The sequence below is a fragment of the Actinia tenebrosa genome, unplaced genomic scaffold, assembly GCF_029948245.1.
Source record: "Actinia tenebrosa isolate PJP-AT-01 unplaced genomic scaffold, QUT_ActTen_1.0 PGA_scaffold9__36_contigs__length_13948895, whole genome shotgun sequence".
Taxonomy (NCBI): Eukaryota; Metazoa; Cnidaria; class Anthozoa; order Actiniaria; family Actiniidae; genus Actinia; species Actinia tenebrosa.
In genome coordinates, this window is record NW_028292586.1 from 10,754,983 (window position 1) to 10,775,119 (window position 20,137).

Genomic DNA, 20,137 nt, shown 5'->3' on the forward strand with positions numbered 1-20,137 from the left:
AGAAAGAAACGATACAATATGTCACCTAAAGCAAGTCATGGAAAAACAGCAAACCAATACAGATCGATTCAACCTTGCATATGATGTTGTTCATGAATATAGCTATTATGATGAAAATATACTCTCGCCAAACTTGTGTCTTGGCTCGTAGATTGTCCAACAACGTTTCACACATCCAGCCGCCTTGTGCAAAATAGCTTTTTATTCATCGCTTTTGAAAATACTGCAATTCCTCACTGATAAAACGTTTTTCTTGAATATTTACTACTTTGGTTATCTTTCCTGATACACAATACGGTGCTAGCCCTGTGAAATGTTGAAGATTCTTCGAGACACGAAAGGCGCCACTTTCTTACTTTGCAGTGACAAACTTGAAAGTTGAAACTTGAAAGTTCTTTTTTTTATGTCAGTATTGGCAACTCTTATGTCTGCATAAAGCAAAAATTGGCCTATTAAAATTAAATTATTTTGATTGAAAACAGATGGACTTTTCAGCCTTTTTTGTCTGTTTGCTTATTTTGATTTTCTTACAGCCCTATTTAAAAGCATGCTAGCAACTATTTCTGGAAAGGGGGTGGGGAACTCACTCAAGATTACAAATTATCCTGAATTATTAATATATAATTATAATTCGTATGAGAGAGAAAATGTGTTGGATTGTGAGCCTTGTCAACTGCCAACATTTCTACACCAATCAACTTCACTAATCTTGTGCCACTTGCCTGTTATCACTGAAAAGGGAATGGCTCTTAAAATTACAATATATAAAAAAACAAATTGCATAATAGATTAAAAGGAAGGACATATTTATGCCTACAATATTATCTCACATACTGCACTTGCAGTTCATATTCATGCTGTTAGTTTTCATTATATTTGTTTTTATTAACCACAGGCCTGCGAGCTTAATCCTAACCCTTCCAAGAGTACTAGTGTTAAAGTCGGAATTGAGACAGAAGAAGTCACAAGACAGGTAATCATGATGAAAGGGCCATACACTACAGCCAGGCGTGTGTCCATACGTTTCTCATCCTGTTGTCGTCCCCAAGCAACAGTTAGAAGCTGAGGGTTTGGGGCTACATAAGGTGATAAACAAATTGAAGATTTTCTACAAGCACTTGCCTGATGATAATCTCCAGGCAAAGCTTGCCAAATACAGTATTACCAAAGAAGATTACATGTCAACTTTTCTGGAAGAGGATGACCGGCTCACTGCAAGCAATGTAGCTACAATTTTAACAGGTCATCCAAATGGACAAGAACTTGAAAGTTATTTAGAGAGAGATATTCAGCCAATAAGCTAGGGTTGTGGTTATAATTGATTATTATGCATTATCAAGTGTGGAGTATTTACCTTATTAAGTGGTGTCAGTAGCCGAATTATTGGTGTATGAATTGAGGCCTGGCGAGAAACATTTGGGTTTTTCACCAAATCGTTGCAACTCCCCAGTTATCATCTGGGCCCCGTTGTTAAAAGCCTGATTAGTGCTGATTCAGGGTTAACTCTGATGATTTAATAGAAGTAATCCTATGATTGGGACTTTAACAACCGGGCCCTGGGTCCAATGTTATTATAGTATGCTGTGTATATAAAATTTAAATTTAATAAATTTACAATATTTAATTAAAATGTTGAAATTATTATATAGATATATATTATTATATTATGAAATATATATTTTATGTTTGTAAATTTTTTTTATTAAGGAAATATCTATATTGTTACAATTAGTTTTATTCATTATGTGTAGGTCAAAATATTTATTCAATTGCAATTTAACTTTGATGAATATGGGATTTTTAAAACATTAAAAACATTTGCTTTGAACGTCAACTTAAACAGTTTGACCAAATGCAATCTATTAATAATATATAGAGGATATTACATAATAAAAAAACGCTAATCTGCGCTATACAAATGTTATATCATTACTATTTATCAGGAATTGAATTGAATTCCATTCTATGTCGATCGTGAGGTCAGCTGTGGCTATTACACCGGAGACCAACCGAACATCTGCAAATGGATGGAGCCAAAGACAACCCAACCATCTACAAAAGACATCATGAACGTGCTAAAGTTAAATTTCACCATGAGAATTGATGTTCATAAAAGGATTATAGAGCACGCTGAGATATTAGAGGCTGATGATCAGCAACTTTCAAACTTAATGCCACCTGATGCAAAGCAACAAATCATGATCAGGAAATGATGCAACCACATATACAATCTCGTACCCAGAGCCCTTATTTCTTACTGCGCATGCTCGACGAAATAATTGGGCTCTGAAAAACTCCAAACCGGAAGACCCAGATTCTGGGTTTCTCGCACATGCGCATTATGACAGACTAGGTAAATTCAAAATGGCGGACGATGTTCAACGAGCATGTGAATTTGCCCTTGGAAAATTAGGTTTTGAAGATGGTTTTCAGTTAAATTAACTCCGAAAATAATCTATTGGATGGACATCAATACAATTTCCATTACAAAACCGGCAAAACTTTGAAAAATCCGGCCCTACAGGCTTATTTGGTGTACTTAATTCGAGACGCCATCTTGTTTATTTTCCCTAGTACTGTAATTTTTACTTCCGGTATCTTCCTTTGTTCGCGAGAACCAATCACAGCACAGGAAATATAGGAGTTTTCCAGAGCCCAATTATTTCGTCGAGCATGCGCAGTAAGAAATAAGGGCTCTGGGTACGAGATTGCCTCATATAAACCAAGACACAGTATCCTATCAAATCACAGAAACCAAAAAGGATGACTAGCTCAGAAACATTTTACACTAACAACAGTTATAAGGTATATACTATATGTTTTGTTGAGTTATTAGTAAGAAAACAAATAGGATGACTAGCTCAGAAACATTTTACACTAACAACAGTTATAAGGTATATACTATATGTTTTGTTGAGTTATTAGTAAGAAAACAAATAGGATGACTAGCTCAGAAACATTTTATACTAAAAACTGCTATACTATATACTATATATTTTTTTGAGTTATTTTTTTTTTCGTTCCTAGTTTTGTGTTTAGTTTTGTAACCAGGAAGACACTGTAGACAGCTTACTTCAAAGCTAATCCAAAATGCTACACGCTAAAATAGCTGCAACTCTCAACCACACTTTAAACGAAGTTTGAAGCTTGCTAAATAAAACCATTATAATTGGTTTATCATCCAGTAAAAATTGTCATACACAATACATAAGATCATTTTCAATGACAACTATTTCTCAACACCATACAATCAAGCAACCTAACAGTTGTAGTCTGCTTTGTAGCATTTTCTCAAGAAACATTCGTTTCAAGCACGTTTATTATCTTCTTAAACAATACCAAAGAACAAGTGTCAATGCAGTTTACATTTTGTTGTATATTCACGTTTCTTTTCTTGTTAAAAGTTTACAAGCTAATGTAAATGCAACAGATTCCAGTATTAAACAAGTACCATTTCTTCCATTGTGGTATATATTGCACTTTGTTATACTACACAACAAACATGAGCTTCAGTAACAAACAAACACAAAAATAATCATTTATATCGTTTGATTAAGAGGAATGCAGTTCTGCTGTAACACCCCACTGCAAGTAAAACATGCACCAATGTCAATTACAACAGCATTCAAAGGTCAAAAATGTCATCACACTTCATCTTTCTAGAAATGGTTTCGTCTTGAATTTTATGTTTAATTTTCTCAACATTTCTAATTACAACTTTTTAGAAATACATGTGACGACAGAGAATTTTAGCCGAGTTAATGATTAGCTCAACCGTTCAATATTTAATTCAATTTAGTCAATAAGTCAAATTCAAGCCCAGTTGGTCATAATAGCAGGATAAAAGTTATAGTAACTTTAGGAAGTCTTTTCTTACTACAAAGAATAACGAGTTAATCCGCAGCAATAGATTGTGCATGGCTGAAACAATGCGCTAACAAATCGGTTCCGATTATAACGATCTCACGGGAATATTCGGGTTAGTTCGCGTATTGTTTAGCCATGTGCTCATTAGCGCTAAATCTTCATTAACCTACGATCTCTTTAGAAATTAGTTAGTTTTGTTGGATACGCGGTTGCCACAGACGCTTAAATCTGGGTTGTCCTTAAATATCATTTTAATATTTTAGCTTAGGTTATGACTTGTTTACGATATTTTCTGTTTACCATTTCGGAAATTCTAACTAAGTTATTCCCGTACCAAATTGAGTTAAAGTTTGATTTCTTTTCATAAGATGGTAAACAAAGAGTTAGTCTTTTTAGGAGTATGTACGTTTTTATGTGCTTCATTACGAAGTGGTAAGAAAACTAAGATTTCTCACTGCATAGTTACCAACTAGGCTAAGTAAGGGGGGTGCACGACATACTGGTTGTTAAGATAAAACTGAGCTAGACTGGCAGCTGTCCTTCAAGATCCTTGGACTATAAAAGGAGAGTTACCACGCTAGTTTGGTGTGTTAGTCGGGAACCCGAATGCTACAACAACTTGGTACGCTTCCAACAACTTTATAAGGTATGAGTGCACCTCTTCTCTTGTTACCGAGTGTGGAGTGTAACCAAAATAGTGAGTTAATTTAGAAGTGTGATATCCTATATTTAATCGCTTAGTATGTGTGATTGGTATTGGTTACTTAGTGATATTTATTTCCCTAGCGTGTGATATTTACGATTTCAAGTTGTATTAGTTAAAATTATTCAGTCGTGCGATTCAATAAATTGTTTTGTAAAGTTACTCTCCGTTCTCATTCCTTTGCGTTAACTCAACGAACTCGCGCTGTCGCGGCATTTGAAATATAGTGCCGTCACATACACAATGCTACAGAAATTTACAAAAAAACCCCAAACAAATAACAATAAAAACGTCTCAAAAAACTTACAATCATGTGCAGGCCAGAAAATCATAACAATTTACCTTGTTTTTCAATTCCTATTCAATAAAAAAAAATATATTCACAGCACCATCTTTAAATGCATTCCAGACATCTTTCCCGAACTGTTAACCAAACAGCATTGGCACATTGGTTCCTATACAAATTTTCAAAACCTCGCACAAATTACATTCCAACCAAAACCTACAAAACCCATGGGCATGAGTAAACTGCGCTAACAGGGTCCAGTTGAAAAATATAGACAAATTATAAATGTAGACCAATTATGAGAAAGGTATTGAGCAAATATTAGCCTGTATATACTTTTTAAATGAAGCATTTTGATTTTAAAGTAAGCCGTTCGAATGTACATGTTTTTGAAACATGGTCACACATCAACCTAGTTACGTTCGCCAAGATCTGGACTGGAATTGGATTTGCAGTTGCAGATTGAGTTATTCCATGACTTTGATGAGTATGGCATAAACGCTCTGCCTCAAACCAGGTTAAACGGCTTTCAACACTGTCGTTCGAAATTTTGCAACTTATTTTTTCTTCTCCTTTAGATTCTCAGAGAGTCTGATACTATTAAACCGTCCCAACCAGGGTCTGGTTTATCATTACCTTGTCAGTATTTTTGCAAACTCAACCAACTATAAAACACTTAATGCATATTGAAACCAGGTCCTACACTCAACCCTTCCAGGTATCCCAGCATACCCTGCTGACAGGGTCTAGTTTTTATTGTTTTCCGTTGTGTTGACAGAAGAAACTCAATTAGCCCCCCCCCTAAACTCGAATTGCCCCCCCCCCCCTAAAATTTTGGCTGGATCCGCTTTTGCTGTTATCCAATTCTTTTTCCCAAGTGACGAAAATCAATAGACGCAGGACACCTCAACGACAAGAAATGCCTTTGAATTTTTTGTATACTTTATTGCCACTTTTGCCGTCCGCTTTTAGCATATATTTTCGTGATCAGCTTTGTTTCCTAGTTAACTTACAATTTTCCAAGACCTTTTGTAATATTTCCTCACTGCTACCCGCGAAATTTGAACAAATGAATCAACAACAGATGCAGGTAACTTAACTAGCGTGATGTTTTTGACTGCTAAGATATTGACTAATTGCACATCGTTAAGTATGCTTTCGTTATCGGCCAATAAGTAGCAATAAGTAACGGCAATACCTGATTCTGTATGACTTCGTTGAGAAGCACTATGTTGTAGTTGCCTTCTATAGGTATAGCGGTTAGAGTTCCTTCTTTAAAGCCTATTACCCGCACGACTGAATGATAGGTTGTTGTACTTTTAGCTTGGTAGGAGGGCAGGGCGTAACCACTCTCGCAGCGATCATATACACGTAAGTAAGTATCAGAAGCAAATCCAGTTTCGTCGAAAAAATACAATGCCCTAGGATCTACTCCAGCGAATAAACTCCTGGCGCCTCTGTTGTATGTATGGCGAAAACCGTTCATTTTCAACCTCGATGCATTTTTTTTCTGGTTATATTTGACTAGTAGAGTAGACCCCGGATGGCTGACAATGATGGAGCTTGCGCTGGCAAAAGGTTAATATTGTGTACAACCATTTGTTGCATTTCCCTTATGTACATTTTTGGATACATTACGACAATGGCTTCACAACGATATATGTTTCAAGCCACCGGGGGAAGACCTTCGGTCGCGAATTTTCATGAACTTGTGGCATAAACGTAGCTTTTGTACCAAATAGGTTTACTGTATTTCTTACACAATTGTAGCTCACCTAACAAATCCTTGCTGTAGCAGTGACACTTTGAAGGTTAATATAGGTGACTATAATCTGTATGGACAGAAGAAATGATTATAAGCACGTTTTATAGAATATTCTAGATTTCCAGGACATTCTTGATTAGTCCTTGTTATAGAAAGTTCTAGTAAGTTAGGATTATAAAATGTCTATTTATAGATTAAGCTTGACTTGTTTATCGTAATTTCTGGAAAACTCTATGATGTAATGTTAGAACATTCTAGAAAGATTGTAAAAGACTATATAAGGAGTTGCAGTAGTGTGTGTGAGTTCAGAGTTCATCGTGAATTGTTCGTTCGACACAAGTGCTAAGAAAATAAATTGTAAAAGGAAAAATTGATCTCAAGGTTTATCGCGAAACCACTGTATTTGTTTCTGTAATGGATATGCAGCTCCATATCGGTAGACACCTTGAAACTCATTTAATCGCCAAGACATTTTTAAAAGTCAAATAGAGCTAATCCAAAATTAGTCTTCCTAGCCAAACATGGTTTGCAACTTGCAAAAATATGCATATTCATGGACTTTGCCAGCATTCGACAAGATTGCTTTGTTATGCAAATCCATAATTATCGCAAGCGAGAGCCAAATTTGGATGACTAATTTTTGCTGATTCGACTTTTGAAAACCTGCACGTTGTTTGTCGGAGCTAAAAAAAGGAAACATCAACTACTGGTCATACTTCCGCAAAATGCAGGAAACACGGGGTAATTAGTGCACTCCGATGCTGTGACAAGTTGTTGTGTGACTATGACGTTTACACAGTTGAGCAACACGTACTTGATATATATATAGCGCTCGTGCTTATCAGTGTCTCGTGATCTTGTGTTTAACTGTATGTAAGAGTTCGTAATAAAGCATTTACTGTATACACACTGTATACATTATACATGGTGGCAGCCGGTGAGTCGACTCCACGTTAGTACAAGAAAAAAAAAAGGAAACAAAGACAGAAATGGCCTCGGGATTTAGACTACCGCCCCCACCGCCGCTGGATATTCATGATGCTAAAGCCGCAGAGAAATGGAAGAAATTCTTATTAGCTTGGAAAAACTATTCCGTAGCAACAGAGCTGAATGGGAAGCCTCAAGCCGTTCAGGTCGCAACACTGATCACGGTAATTGGAGAAGAAGCCCGTGATGTTTACTCGACATTCAGTGATTCAGAAAACGAGGATGAGGATGAAGAGACTGAAATCGAACGAGTTCTGAGGAAGTTTGGGGAGTACTGTCAGCCACGCAAGAATGTACCATTCGAAAGCTATCGTTTTAATACAAGAATACAAGAAGCAGGAGAGTCATACGACCAATACAAGACAGCGTTACGCAAACTAGCAGAAGGATGCGATTTTGACACAATAACTCCTGATGAAATACTACGCGACCGCCTTATCTTTGGAATCAAAGACGCCAAAGTTCGCGAAAGGTTGCTGAGGGAAACATGGCTGACACTATCCAAGACCGACGAAATATGTCGCGCTTCAGAAAGCATGATACAACAGATGAAAGTCGTCCAAGATAGCAACAATACCGGCTCGGAAGTAAATAAATTCTACAACGAATGGGTAACGACACACAGGAAGCCAAGGAATGCCTCACGTCGGAAGTCGTCAAATGAAAGACAAAGCACAGAACAGAGCAAAGAATGCGATAACTGTGGATACCGTCACGCTGCAAATCGGGAATCCTGTTCAGCATTCGGGAAAGAATGCCGAAGATGTGGGAAAAAGAATCATTTTGCACCCAAGTGTAGACAAGAAATGAATCATTTTGCATCCAAGTGTAGACAAGAAATAAATGTCACCGAGGAGGAGGAAGACCCTGAATCGGAAATGTATCAGACTGATGAGATACTTGCTGTCAAATTAGATGATTCGCAGCTGGTCACTTTGAAATTAGAGACAGGCTGTTTCATACGATTCCAACCGGATACGGGAGCCCAGTGCAATGTGATACCTCTACACATATACAAGAAAGCAACAAAGGATTGCGAATCAGTACAGACGAAGCCCGTACAAACATCACTGGTGGCCTATGGAGAAGCAAAGATCGCAGTGGTCGGTGAAGTGTGCCTCCGTGTTTGGAGAAACGAAACGTCGTGTCTACTTGACTGCAAAGTAGTAGATAACAAGGACATTCGCCCCATCCTGGGCCGCAGGGGCTGTATTCGCATGAATATTATCCAGTACACTGACAACGACCTCCTGAATAAGCCCGATGTTAACGGAGCGCCAATATACTCGGTAGAGACCCAAAGTACACCCATATCAAAGGAAGAGCTTTTCGCCAAATTCCCAAATGTGTTTAGTGAAGGTGTTGGAAAACTGGATGGAGAATACAGGATACGGCTCGACCCAACGGTCCAACCAGTGCAGCAAGCCCCCCGACGTGTACACTTCGAGTATTGAAAACAACATGTCTCAAGCTTTTTTCACTCATTTTTATGCTCCCCCATCCGAAAAGAGACCAAGAATACCTCAATTTATCTTCAATGAAGAGACAAGTGTTAATTTGAATGTCCCTACGGCTACTCAGTCATTTTGCCGTATGACTGAAAATCAACAAGAAAACATTTCTAAACTACAGGCCAGGATCGTAAGGATTGATAAAGCTTTGGCCCTTTCAACTTCTTAAAAAAGCGTCTTACGTCAAAATTTGCTTAAGGAAACCAGACCTTTCATGCAGGCTAGGAAGCCATTTTCTGAGCTTAACAACAGCAGAAAAGCACACATCATCAAGAAGAGTGTTGCTGTGTGTCAAAAAATAGCATTCCCAAAAGTTAGTTTTTTGTCTCTAAACTCAATGTACATTTAACTCTTTCGGAATTTCCCTATTTTCTTTTATTTATTTCCAGTCAAGTTCGAATCCTCAGCCTGGTTCATCAACAATTTCAACACCAGAAGAAGAAGTAGACCACCTAAAGGAAATGTTCCCTAATCAAAGTGAAGCAAATTTGCGAGCCCTTCTGTCATCCCATGGCTCTGTATCACAAGTTGTCCTATCACTATCTAGCCATGATGAAGCAGAATATGACAGTAATGATGACTTAATGCAGCCTTCCCCTCTCTTCAAAAGAATCACCAAAAATAAATCCAATAAAGCAACATCTTTACAGTCAATCTTGGCAGAGTTATGGGGCAAATGAGTAACGAAAAGATTAAACTGACAATTGACCAAGAAGATATTTTCAATGATGCAGTTGTATACTACAAAGATCCGGATTTTGACCCAAGAAAACAAATCCTCATTGTATTTAAAGATCAGCCAGCAGCAGGCTCTGGTGGTGTGACACAGAATTTCATCACTCAGTTGCTTGCTCTGATATCAAATGAATTTTTTCAGGGAGAAGATTATAGGCATCCAGTCTATACTTCTAACATCATGGCAACAGGCATGTTAAAATTACGAGGAATGATCATCGTACAAAGTGTTTTACAGGAGGGCCCTGGTCTACCTGTCTTCTCTCCTGGAATGTATAATTATCTTACAACTGGAGATCTTGACTCCACTGTTGGGAAACTCACCTTAGACGACTGCTCAATGAGAATGAAGTTATGCATTAACGTGGTAATTGTAATTATTACAGTGATGCTACTTTAACTGGGGTCACTTGAATAAAACTGAACAATCAGCAAACAGAAAAAATTAGACAGATATAATACTTTGAATTACAGGGTATCTAAGACATGTAATTACAAACCTTAATATCTTTTCAAACAAAAATACAATTTGCATAGTTACAGTTAAAGCAGTATTCAATCCACACTCAGTTAAAATCCCAATTGTCAGTTCAGGATCAACCTCATCTTTGTTATTTACATCAACTGCACTTGCAATCTATTTTAAAATAGCACAAAACAGAATACGTAGGTACGTGAATTAATATGTGAAAATAAAGTTTATCTATGTATGTACGTACGTACGTACGTACATACATACATACATACATAAACTTTATTTTCACACGATATTTAATTAAAGTATGCGCTTATGGGGTCGTGCATCTCAAATCAAATACAATAAAAATAGAAAGGAAACCAAATAAATATTGACCTAAAATTAATCATCTAAAAATTCCTAAAAATGCTTAAGAATATTTATAGTCCTGCTTACTAAAATTAACTGTAGAAACAGATAATACCCTAAAATGAAAATTATGAAATTCTTTAATCTTACTTAATCTAAAATCTTTAGTCTTACGAAAAGCAAGAGCAGTATCAGAGGTTTTTGATGTAATTGTGTTTCACAGAACAGCTCCTCTATAACTAATAGATTGTTCTAAGTAACGAGATGAAATCCTAGGTACCTAGATGTGAGACCCCCTTAGCAAATATTTCGACTTCCTCCTGTCAATTATGCTCATTTGTTTCGTTAATAAATTATTTTAACCACTATGAATTAATTTAAAAAATTTAGTCTTGTAAATATAAGCCAAAGAATGCCATTAGGCTGTATTGAGGGAGTCTTCATGGGATGTATCCTTTAAATCATAAATTAACTTTGCTGCACGGCAGTGGAGTTTTTCAATTGACACAAATAACTCAGAGTTACTGCAGCGAGCTCATAACCAGACTATAGGTGACGGAAGGCAAGATAACACTAAAATAAAAAAACTATCAAAACTTTAAAAAAAATATATCAAACTTATCGAATTAATTAATATTCCACGACCCTAAAATAATACAAAATCAATACTATGAAGGCCTCTTTAAATCCTAATACAGAATTTGTCCTGATTTGCACAAGATTCGCCTTGAAATATCTCGGCCAAATTACATTTAATTTTAAAATTTTTAATCCGAAATAAAAGCAGTAATGTAGACATTTGATAAGTAACATGAAATATTTGTGTTCGATCTGAATGAGGTTTGAAACACCTCGCTTGCAGCTCCCTGTTTTAAATCTTCATCAAGATCTCCCGGTCATATCGCATATATTACAAATGAAAGTTTGGTCAATGGGACACATCATTCCAGCTCACACTAAATTTTTTTATGAAGAATACTCCCAACGATTGCTAACCAATACAATGGACGGACGAGAAGCCAAGCATATCATGTTGATGAGGCTGAGCCAAAATACCACCTATCAAAACCGCTGGAAAAAAATCTTTAGGCATGAGTTTGTCAAGCTAATATGGCTTCGAGAGCAGGAGGGATACAGCAGTGGAGAGCTACTGATGTACCAATGCTACTGACCGGCGTGATCGATGTTCTCAGGAAACATTTGACGGTATAGTCAAATAGCAAGAGGTTCCCTTGAGCCCCCGTGGCGACTTTGACTTTGAGTTTCGTCTGAAGCTGCTTCTGTTGGGGTAGTTCCACGTCAACTGTCACGAATATCGACTGCTTGGCTCATCCTCAGTAATGTGATCTATGTCTAATGTAATGGACAGGAATGTCAGGGAGTCGAACTGGTCCTGGTCTTCATCGTGGCTCTCAATTTGACTTACTTGCTTTTTCTGCTTGCAGACCTGTGTGAAGTGGTTCAGTTTGTTACAGTAATGGCAAAACTGTCCTTTTGCCGGGCATCTTTCTGATCTGTTATGGGCGCCTCCACAATTGTAGCATTTTGTGCTTCGGTATACCTGTGGTCCGTGTCTGTAGTTTTCCTGGGATCCCTGTGATTTCGCGCCTTGCTTGGCTTGGGGTTCCTGTGTTTTCGGAGGCCATCTTGGATATTGTGGATTTTGACTGATGGAATTCCTTGTTTGTTGGCGTACGACGTGCATTTGTACAGGAATATCTTCTTGAATTTTGCTTGCCATCGTTTCCAACTCTTTCCTTGAGGATTTCTCTGATTTTTTCTACTCGTGTGCCGATGACGATCCTATCACAGAGCATTTCGCTTTCTTCTTTAAATTCGCAATCTTTTGCTAACTTTTGAATGTCAGTAATAAATTCTTCTATTGGCTCGCCTGGTTTTGGACCTGTTTATGGAATTTGTATCTTGCAAATACTGGGTTGGATTGGGGACTGACATGCTGTTCGAATCGATCATAATATATCTGGAGTTTACCTTTATCTTCCTCTGTGATGTCTGACCATGTGTTGAAGATGTCCCTGCCCTTTTGGCCTGCCCAAATTAGAAGATAGCTACATTTCTCTGCTTCACTCCTTGGTTTGAGCGGGCCTGTAAACATTAATTCAGCGTGTTGTTTGAAACGTCGCCACTCTTCTCGGATGTTTTCGCCATCCCAGCGCATCACTGGGGTTTCAACTCCACTTAAAGCCATCTTGGGGAGTGTTCTCACTGCTTGTCCCATACTCTTGATTTTATTTCTTACACATACGTAAAACGTACGGTAAAGACTGAATAAATACATTAAATAGATAAATAACTTAGTACGTATGACAAATAGGAAAAACTAAGAAACATTAAACTGCAAAACGATAAGAACTATTGAAACGAATAACTTACATTTGTGTACGAAGGGACGAAACTGCGAGCACCAACTAAGTATTTACATAGAGGGCGTATATAAGGCGTACGAAAGCTCCTAAGGGACAAGACTAAATGACGAAACAATGACGAAAATACTTAGACTGAAACGAGCGAAACAAAAGCTATAGAACACTTATAAACAAACTTAAAGACAAAGAGAACTACACTAAAACTCATTAAAGGCTTTTCAGATCTAACAGGGAGTTTTCTCAGACTTCTGAGTATACATTATACAATATACATTACATTGTTGAGTTGTACTCAGAACACTGTATTATTTATCATTTGAAAAAGATTTTTTTGTTACAATGAAAGATATAAGAAAAAGATACCAGTTCGGCAAGCTTTTTTAACTGTTTGACATTTCCAATCACTAAATCTCATTATGAACACAAACAAAATGAATTGAACTAATTAATAACTGTTTCATCGTTTTGCTATATTTACCATACGCGCGAGTGTCACGGTAAAAGTAGCTCTGCCGATATCTCTGGCAATAAATTTATTTCAAATTCCTGTACAAACACTTTGTACTTTTTATTTTATTTTGAAAGAGCTCTGACGGGTTGAAGCTGAACCCGTTGTAGCAGGTAATAATACTTGTACTTTTGGTATATTCAGAAGCCGCTTTAACTGGTTGAAGTTGAACCCATTGAAGCGGGTTCGACTGTAACGGTTTAGTCAACCCGTTGTATCGGATTCATTGCCAAGAATAATACTCGTACTTTTGGTATATTCAGAAGCCGTTGTAACGGGTTCAAGCCGATGCAGTCGTAGCGGGTTTGGTAATAACCAATTGTAATGGGTTTAATCAACTTGTTGTAGCGGTTTACTTTTTTTGCCATTTTTGTGGTGCAGATGCGCTATTGCACGTCAATAATTCGCTTTGACAAAGTCAATTTTTCCCACGCAAACATATCTCTTAAACATATCGAGAAAACGATAATCGTTCCAAGCTCAACCGAAAAGCGAAGTATGTGGGTCACCCTGCCTTCCATACATATAAGCAAAACGAAATAGACCAGTTTCACAATTGATAAACACCACCTATGTTATATGAATATCAATAGACAAGAGAGCATTAAAAGTCAGAGCAATAGGTTGTATTCTTGGACACTTCTTGGCATTTGTATTCTAGCTATACCATTTTTTACCTTAGAATAGCCTTGACATTCAGGTAATCTGGCTTACATTTTATTGCAGGGACACCATTTCATTTCCCTGCCTGCCACTGAAAAAAAGCCACAACATTGATTGGTCAAGCAATGACATATCTTGGATATACAAAATTGATGCTATCTTTCCACATGACACCTACGGTATCAATACCAAAAGAAGGTTCTTCAAGATGGCAGCATTAGGAATGGGAAACGTATTGTCCACCCAGATGATCTTCCAACTTTTGTATACAACCATGAAGATTGGGAACGCCTGTACAATGTCTCTAGTCCTGTGTCATCAACTAGCAGGCCAGCCAGCCCTGCGTCATCAAGTAACCCGCCAGCCAGCCCTGCGTCATCAAGTAGCCCGTCAGCCAGCCTTGCATCATCAAGTAGCCCGCCAGTCAGCCCAGCGTCACTAAGTAGCACTCATCTTCTACCAGTTCTTTGTCTATTTGCATTACACCCAATGCAACACGTGGTCAGTTTGCCAGTATTAGTCTTCCACCGTTATTGTATATCCCTAGAAATCAAGTCCAGATAGTGAAAACTAACAGCATTCCACAAGATCCTTTCCAGTTATCCCATTATCCAGATTGCAATGAAAGTGCTACGTGATAATCATGGACCTGCAATTTGACTGGTACAAAGGCTGATAACCTCTATGTATCCTTGGGGGCTCTTGGTACGTTTGAATACGATGACATAACATACAACGAGGAAGGGCTAGGGACAATAGCAATCAATAGCAATCAATTCTTTGGTTGATCAGAGGGGGCTTCCGCTTTTGTTCAGTATGGTAACAAAAACACTGCCTGTATGTTTAGTTCTCCAGTTTTGTCGAACCAACCTTAAAATCTTGACTCTTTATCGAGCAGCAGAGGAGAAACTTCTTTCAAAAAATGACTGCCTATGCATTTTTGATAAGATTTGTAACACAATCGAGTATGTTCACCACAATGGTTTTTTGCATAATGACTTTAAATCGAACAATGTTGTTTTAGAAGAAAGAAGAAAGAGATTATCCTGAACTGGGACGAGTAATGGCCGAATGAAGACCCGTTTCTTACCTTCTCCGCCAAAATTTGGAAATCTAAACGGTTAATGGCTACTTTAATAAAATGTAACAGTGGAAAAAGAGGAAACAGATCATCTAGTTCATCAACATCGTCAAAAGAAAGTTCAAACAAGTCTCCAGCAGAAAAGAAACTAAAGAATATTCAGTAGAGTGCGGACGAAGCGTTAACGGCTCTGGATATTGCCGAACAACTAAGTGCGAATATAGAAATCATACTAGAGAAGGTAGCAAAGCTTGACTCTATATCAACATCAGTACAGGAAATAGAAACGGTGGTCGTTAAACTAGAAGAAGGAATGACGAAGCTGGAAGGATTCCAAAAATCTGCATCCAAAGACATTGAAGACCTTAAAGGATGTAACTTCATGGGTGGCAGTTTAAGGATTGTACAAGACCAAATTTTGGAAGCTAACTCCTTGGTGCATGGAATACCTGAGAAACTTAGAGGAAAATTGAACTGTTTGACTGTTTGTCCAAAGCACAGAGAGGTTCTCGGCATCTACTGGCGGCCAGTCCATCGTTGTCAACATCCTTTGCACAAATCGCGCAAGCCCGGAAAATGTGATAGAGGAGTCGCTTTGCAAATGTCTAGAGAGATCAAAGAACAGTGGGATGTTCTTGTTCAAATTGGATCAGGTAAGATCACTACTATCCTTGAACATTATGTAAAATAATCACTGGAGAGAGCAAACATAATAACATTGTGCGACTTCAATGGAACTGAAATCCACAAGGCGCGACGTGCGTCTAACAAAATAATTTATGCAAGCACAGATAAATGCTCATTTATCAAGCTCTCCCCACTTCTTCTTTAGCGCTTTGTGATGTATTTGAGAAAGAGAGAGGGAGAGAGAGAGAGGGAAAGAGATCTAGAGGGGGAGGGAGAGAAGAAGAAGAATGGGTAATAGCAAGGGCGGATCCAGGGGGGGGAGCAAAGGGGGGCTGAAGCCCCCCCCCCTTCAGCAGAAAAAAACGATGCTTTTTTATATTGTTTTCCGTTGTGTTGACGCAAGAAACTCAATTAGCCCCCCCCCCCCCCCCCCTAAAGTTTTGGCTGGATCCACCCTTGAATATCCATGGAAAGTGGAATGCCTCCTTATTGTACATGCATTGGACTTTTGTATTGGGGCCTTTTTAACCGTACTCACACTGATATGATATAAATATATTAATATTAGAAATTTGTAGACAATGCAGAGAGGAGCATAAAAAGCACATAGAAAAGTCATTTTGCCCCAAGGTGAGAGACCACGACGTCGCTGTAAATCTTGTAAGTATAAAATGTAATATGTTCGCAAGTAAAGTCCACAAATCTAATTGCTTCATTTCTTTCTTCTTTTTTTAGTTCCCTGATAGTTCTGAAAGCTCTTTCAATGAGGTCACGTTTGAGAATGCGGATAAGCAGGTAATTCATGGACAGTTTCAGACTTACAAATAGGAAAGCCCCAAGTAATGTATTTTACTGATTTCTTTTTTAAAGGAGTCTCTGGACGAAAAGCGTGACTTAAGTATCCAAACTGACATAGACTTCGATGAATATTTTGCAAGCCCTGACAACGCCGATGACAAGGACTGGACATCAACACCCCAAGTCAGTAAAAATTTCTCAGCCTTAAACAGCTTTTTAAGACTTGTCCATGGGCGTGAATTAAGTCCTATTAGATCACAGTGCAGTTTATCAGTCAATGATATGGCGGGTTCAACTATTCGCTATTATAAAAGAAAGGCTTTGGAGTCCTGTGAAGCTGTGTTGCATTGTAGTGCGCCTGGCCAATCAAATGCACTTCTTGACCTTATAAAAAAAGATGATACGTCACCATTATTTCCATCTTCCACGGAAAGCGAACTGATAAATAGGTTAGTCATGCTCTACGAAGAATCAACCTCAGGTTCCACTAAAAGAGAGATACTCTCGCTGTTTGTGCAGGATTATACAAAAGCTCAATTGATGACAATGATTCCAGGACTGTCTAAATGGCGTATTGATGAGGCGCGCAAACATGCTGCTCTTATTGGGCCAGGAAGACCAATTGATGTACCCGAAGTTCACCGACTGAGGTTAAACCCAGTTAAAGTTGATCACTTCATCGATTTTATATCGAGCCCAAATTATTTACAAGATGTTGCCCTTGGGACAAAAGCTATCAAACTGAGCAACGGAGAAGCATTTGAAATACCTAATGTGGTACGGACCGTCACGACTTCCAGACTTGTTAACCTGTATTTCTCATTCTGCCATGAAAAAGACTTTGAACCGCTGGGAAGATCAACTCTATTTGGTATCCTCAAGGTATGTATAATAAAAATGGTGGGCCTACTAGTCATTCCCTAATTCTTATCAAGATTCTTTCGTTTATTTATTTATTTTATATCTTTTCTGATAAGGTATGTGCAGCATCCCAGCAAAAAAGCCTCAGTGGACTAGACAACATTGCTACAGAAGGATCTTCAGCCTTCCAGGCTTTACATGACGTTGCTGCACAATTATCCAGAGCAGGTAAAAGCATTAGTCATAAATAGGAATATAGTGGCGTATACCTAGTTTTTACCGGTAAATGGATTTATATCTTTAGGAAAACCCCTTACTTGGTGTAAGAAAGTTCAAGAGCAACTGAAGTGTAGTAAGAACTACCTTAAGGCAGATTACAAGATCCATATCGCGTCTGAAAGCAGGTGCGCAGATCGTTGTCGCAAATATGCCATGTCTTCCTCTGAGAAAGAATTTCAAACTAGCTGTAAACATAAAAACGATGTTAGATGTGATCAATGTCACATGCTAAAAACGTCGTTCGAAGAAATAGAGGCTGCCGCAAAATCTTCAGATATAAAATTAAAGTTTGTATTAATATTCCATTAGTATACGTTGTCCGCTTAAACCGATCGCGATATTAGTTTTTTTAATGCAGTTGTCATTTTCATCACTAGCAATGACCAGTACGAAGAAATCATCCATGACATCGACATCGCAGTAGTTAAAGTTAAAGCTTGGAAGGCTCACATACTGAGAACAGTTCACCAGGAAACTGCTAAGAGTTTTGTATTAGACGGCCTCAAGTCGACACAGATCATGGTAGTATTAGATTGGGCAATGAAGTTCATCCCAGCCTGCTACAGAGAAACCCAAGCAGATTGGTATGCAAAAAAAGGTCGGCCATGGCATGTCTCTGCTGTTATTACGAAAAACGGCGAAGATGGAGAGTTGGAGGTGAGTTTACATTCGATTGGAAATGCTTTTAAATCAGTTGCCTTTTTTCAAGTACTAGATCAATGTAATTGATTTCTGTTAGGGACCGTTCATTATTTATTAGAAGGTTCGGGGTATTGGTGAGAAACTGATAGGAAACAAAAAAATCCTGTCCAAACCCTCCAAAGTATGTCCAATGTATGTATGTATAGTCAAAAGACCCCGTTTTCAGGAGCAGTAAAATACCAAGCCCTCCCCCCTCCTATTTCTCACCCGTACCCCCTCCATTGAATAATAAACGATCCCCTACTTTCCCAATACTGAAGTATTGTACAACTCTTAATAACACAGGTTCAGACATATGTGCACGTGTTCAACCAGTGTACACAGAATTGGTTTGCTGTTGCATCCATTATTGAAAACGTCTTGGCAAACATCAGAAGGAGCAATCCAAACATCAAAGAAGCTTTCATAAGGTCGGATAATGCGGGATGTTACCGTGCTGCACAACTTATGCTTACCATTCAGGGCATATCAAAGAGAGTTGGGATAAAGATTCAACGCTACGACTTCAGCGACCCGCAATCTGGAAAGGATATCTGTGATCGTCGCATTGCTGCCATGAAAAGTCATATGCGTCGGTATCTTAACGAAGGGAACGATATAAGTTCGGCATTAGATATGAAAAGAGCACTCGATTCATATGGTAGCGCGAAAGGCTGTAGGGTAGCCGTAGTTAATGTTGACGTATCAAAGCAGGGGATCACTGATCACAAGTGGAAGGGAATACAAACACTGAATAACTTTGCGTTCCTTAGTACAGGAATACGAGTCTGGAAAGCGTTTGGCATTGGTAAAGGGAAACTTCTGAACAACAACATGCTCAAGGATATGGCAAACCCACAGAGAAACTCAGGCCTCGATGTTGTCGAAACCTTCAGTGATCCAGCGGTAGATAAAGGCACGTTTTCCAAAATACCAAAAGAAAAGCCATCAAGACAGCAGGTGACTGGGGAATCAGATGACGCTCCTCCAGAGAATATCAGAGAAGCTAGAGGTTTCAACTGCCCAGACATTAACTGTATCAAAGTATTTGTATCCAATGATGCCCTTCATCGACATCTTGATGCTGGAAAACACTTATATCGAGCACACCATGAATCTGCCTATGATTCTATTAAACGAAAATGGGCAAAAGCTTGTACATCAGTAGGGACTGTCCCAAACGCCAGCAATAATAATAACAATCTTCAAGGATGTAGTCATGTAGCCAAGTCAGATGTAGAAATGGGCTGGGCTTTAAATAAGTCTAAAACCAGAGGTCGATATTCAGAACATCTGAAACAATATTTAAAGAAATTATTCTTGGAAGGGGAGGAGACAGGAAGGAAAGCAGACCCATCGGATGTATCGTCAAAAATGAAGAGCCTTAAAACCGATGATGGCAAAAAGAGACTATTTGAACGTTCAGATTGGTTAACTGCACAGCAGGTGAAGAGCTACTTTTCAAGATTGAGTGTTCTTCAAAGATGCGGCAAACTCAACGATTGTGATGTTTTTGTTGATGATGGTGAAATTGACGTGCTAGAGGAAGCCTTGGAAAGACAGAAAAAATAG

The 20,137-nt window shown here is 38.3% G+C and overlaps 2 protein-coding genes across 2 annotated transcripts; both read left to right on the top strand.

Moving 5' to 3' along the window:
• Positions 1-7,610: 7,610 nt before the first annotated feature.
• Positions 7,611-9,062, top strand: LOC148904805 (uncharacterized). Its single transcript, XM_089024516.1, has one exon. The coding sequence runs from the start codon at positions 7,611-7,613 to the stop codon at positions 9,060-9,062; it is 1,452 nt and encodes a 483-aa protein (XP_088880642.1).
• Positions 9,063-17,290: 8,228 nt separating this feature from the next.
• On the top strand, positions 17,291-20,137 carry LOC148904806 (uncharacterized). The gene is made up of 5 exons (XM_089024517.1): positions 17,291-17,626; positions 17,722-17,833; positions 17,910-18,171; positions 18,262-18,541; positions 18,872-20,137. Exons 1-5 carry the CDS (start codon positions 17,291-17,293, stop codon positions 20,135-20,137), a joined length of 2,256 nt encoding a protein of 751 aa, XP_088880643.1.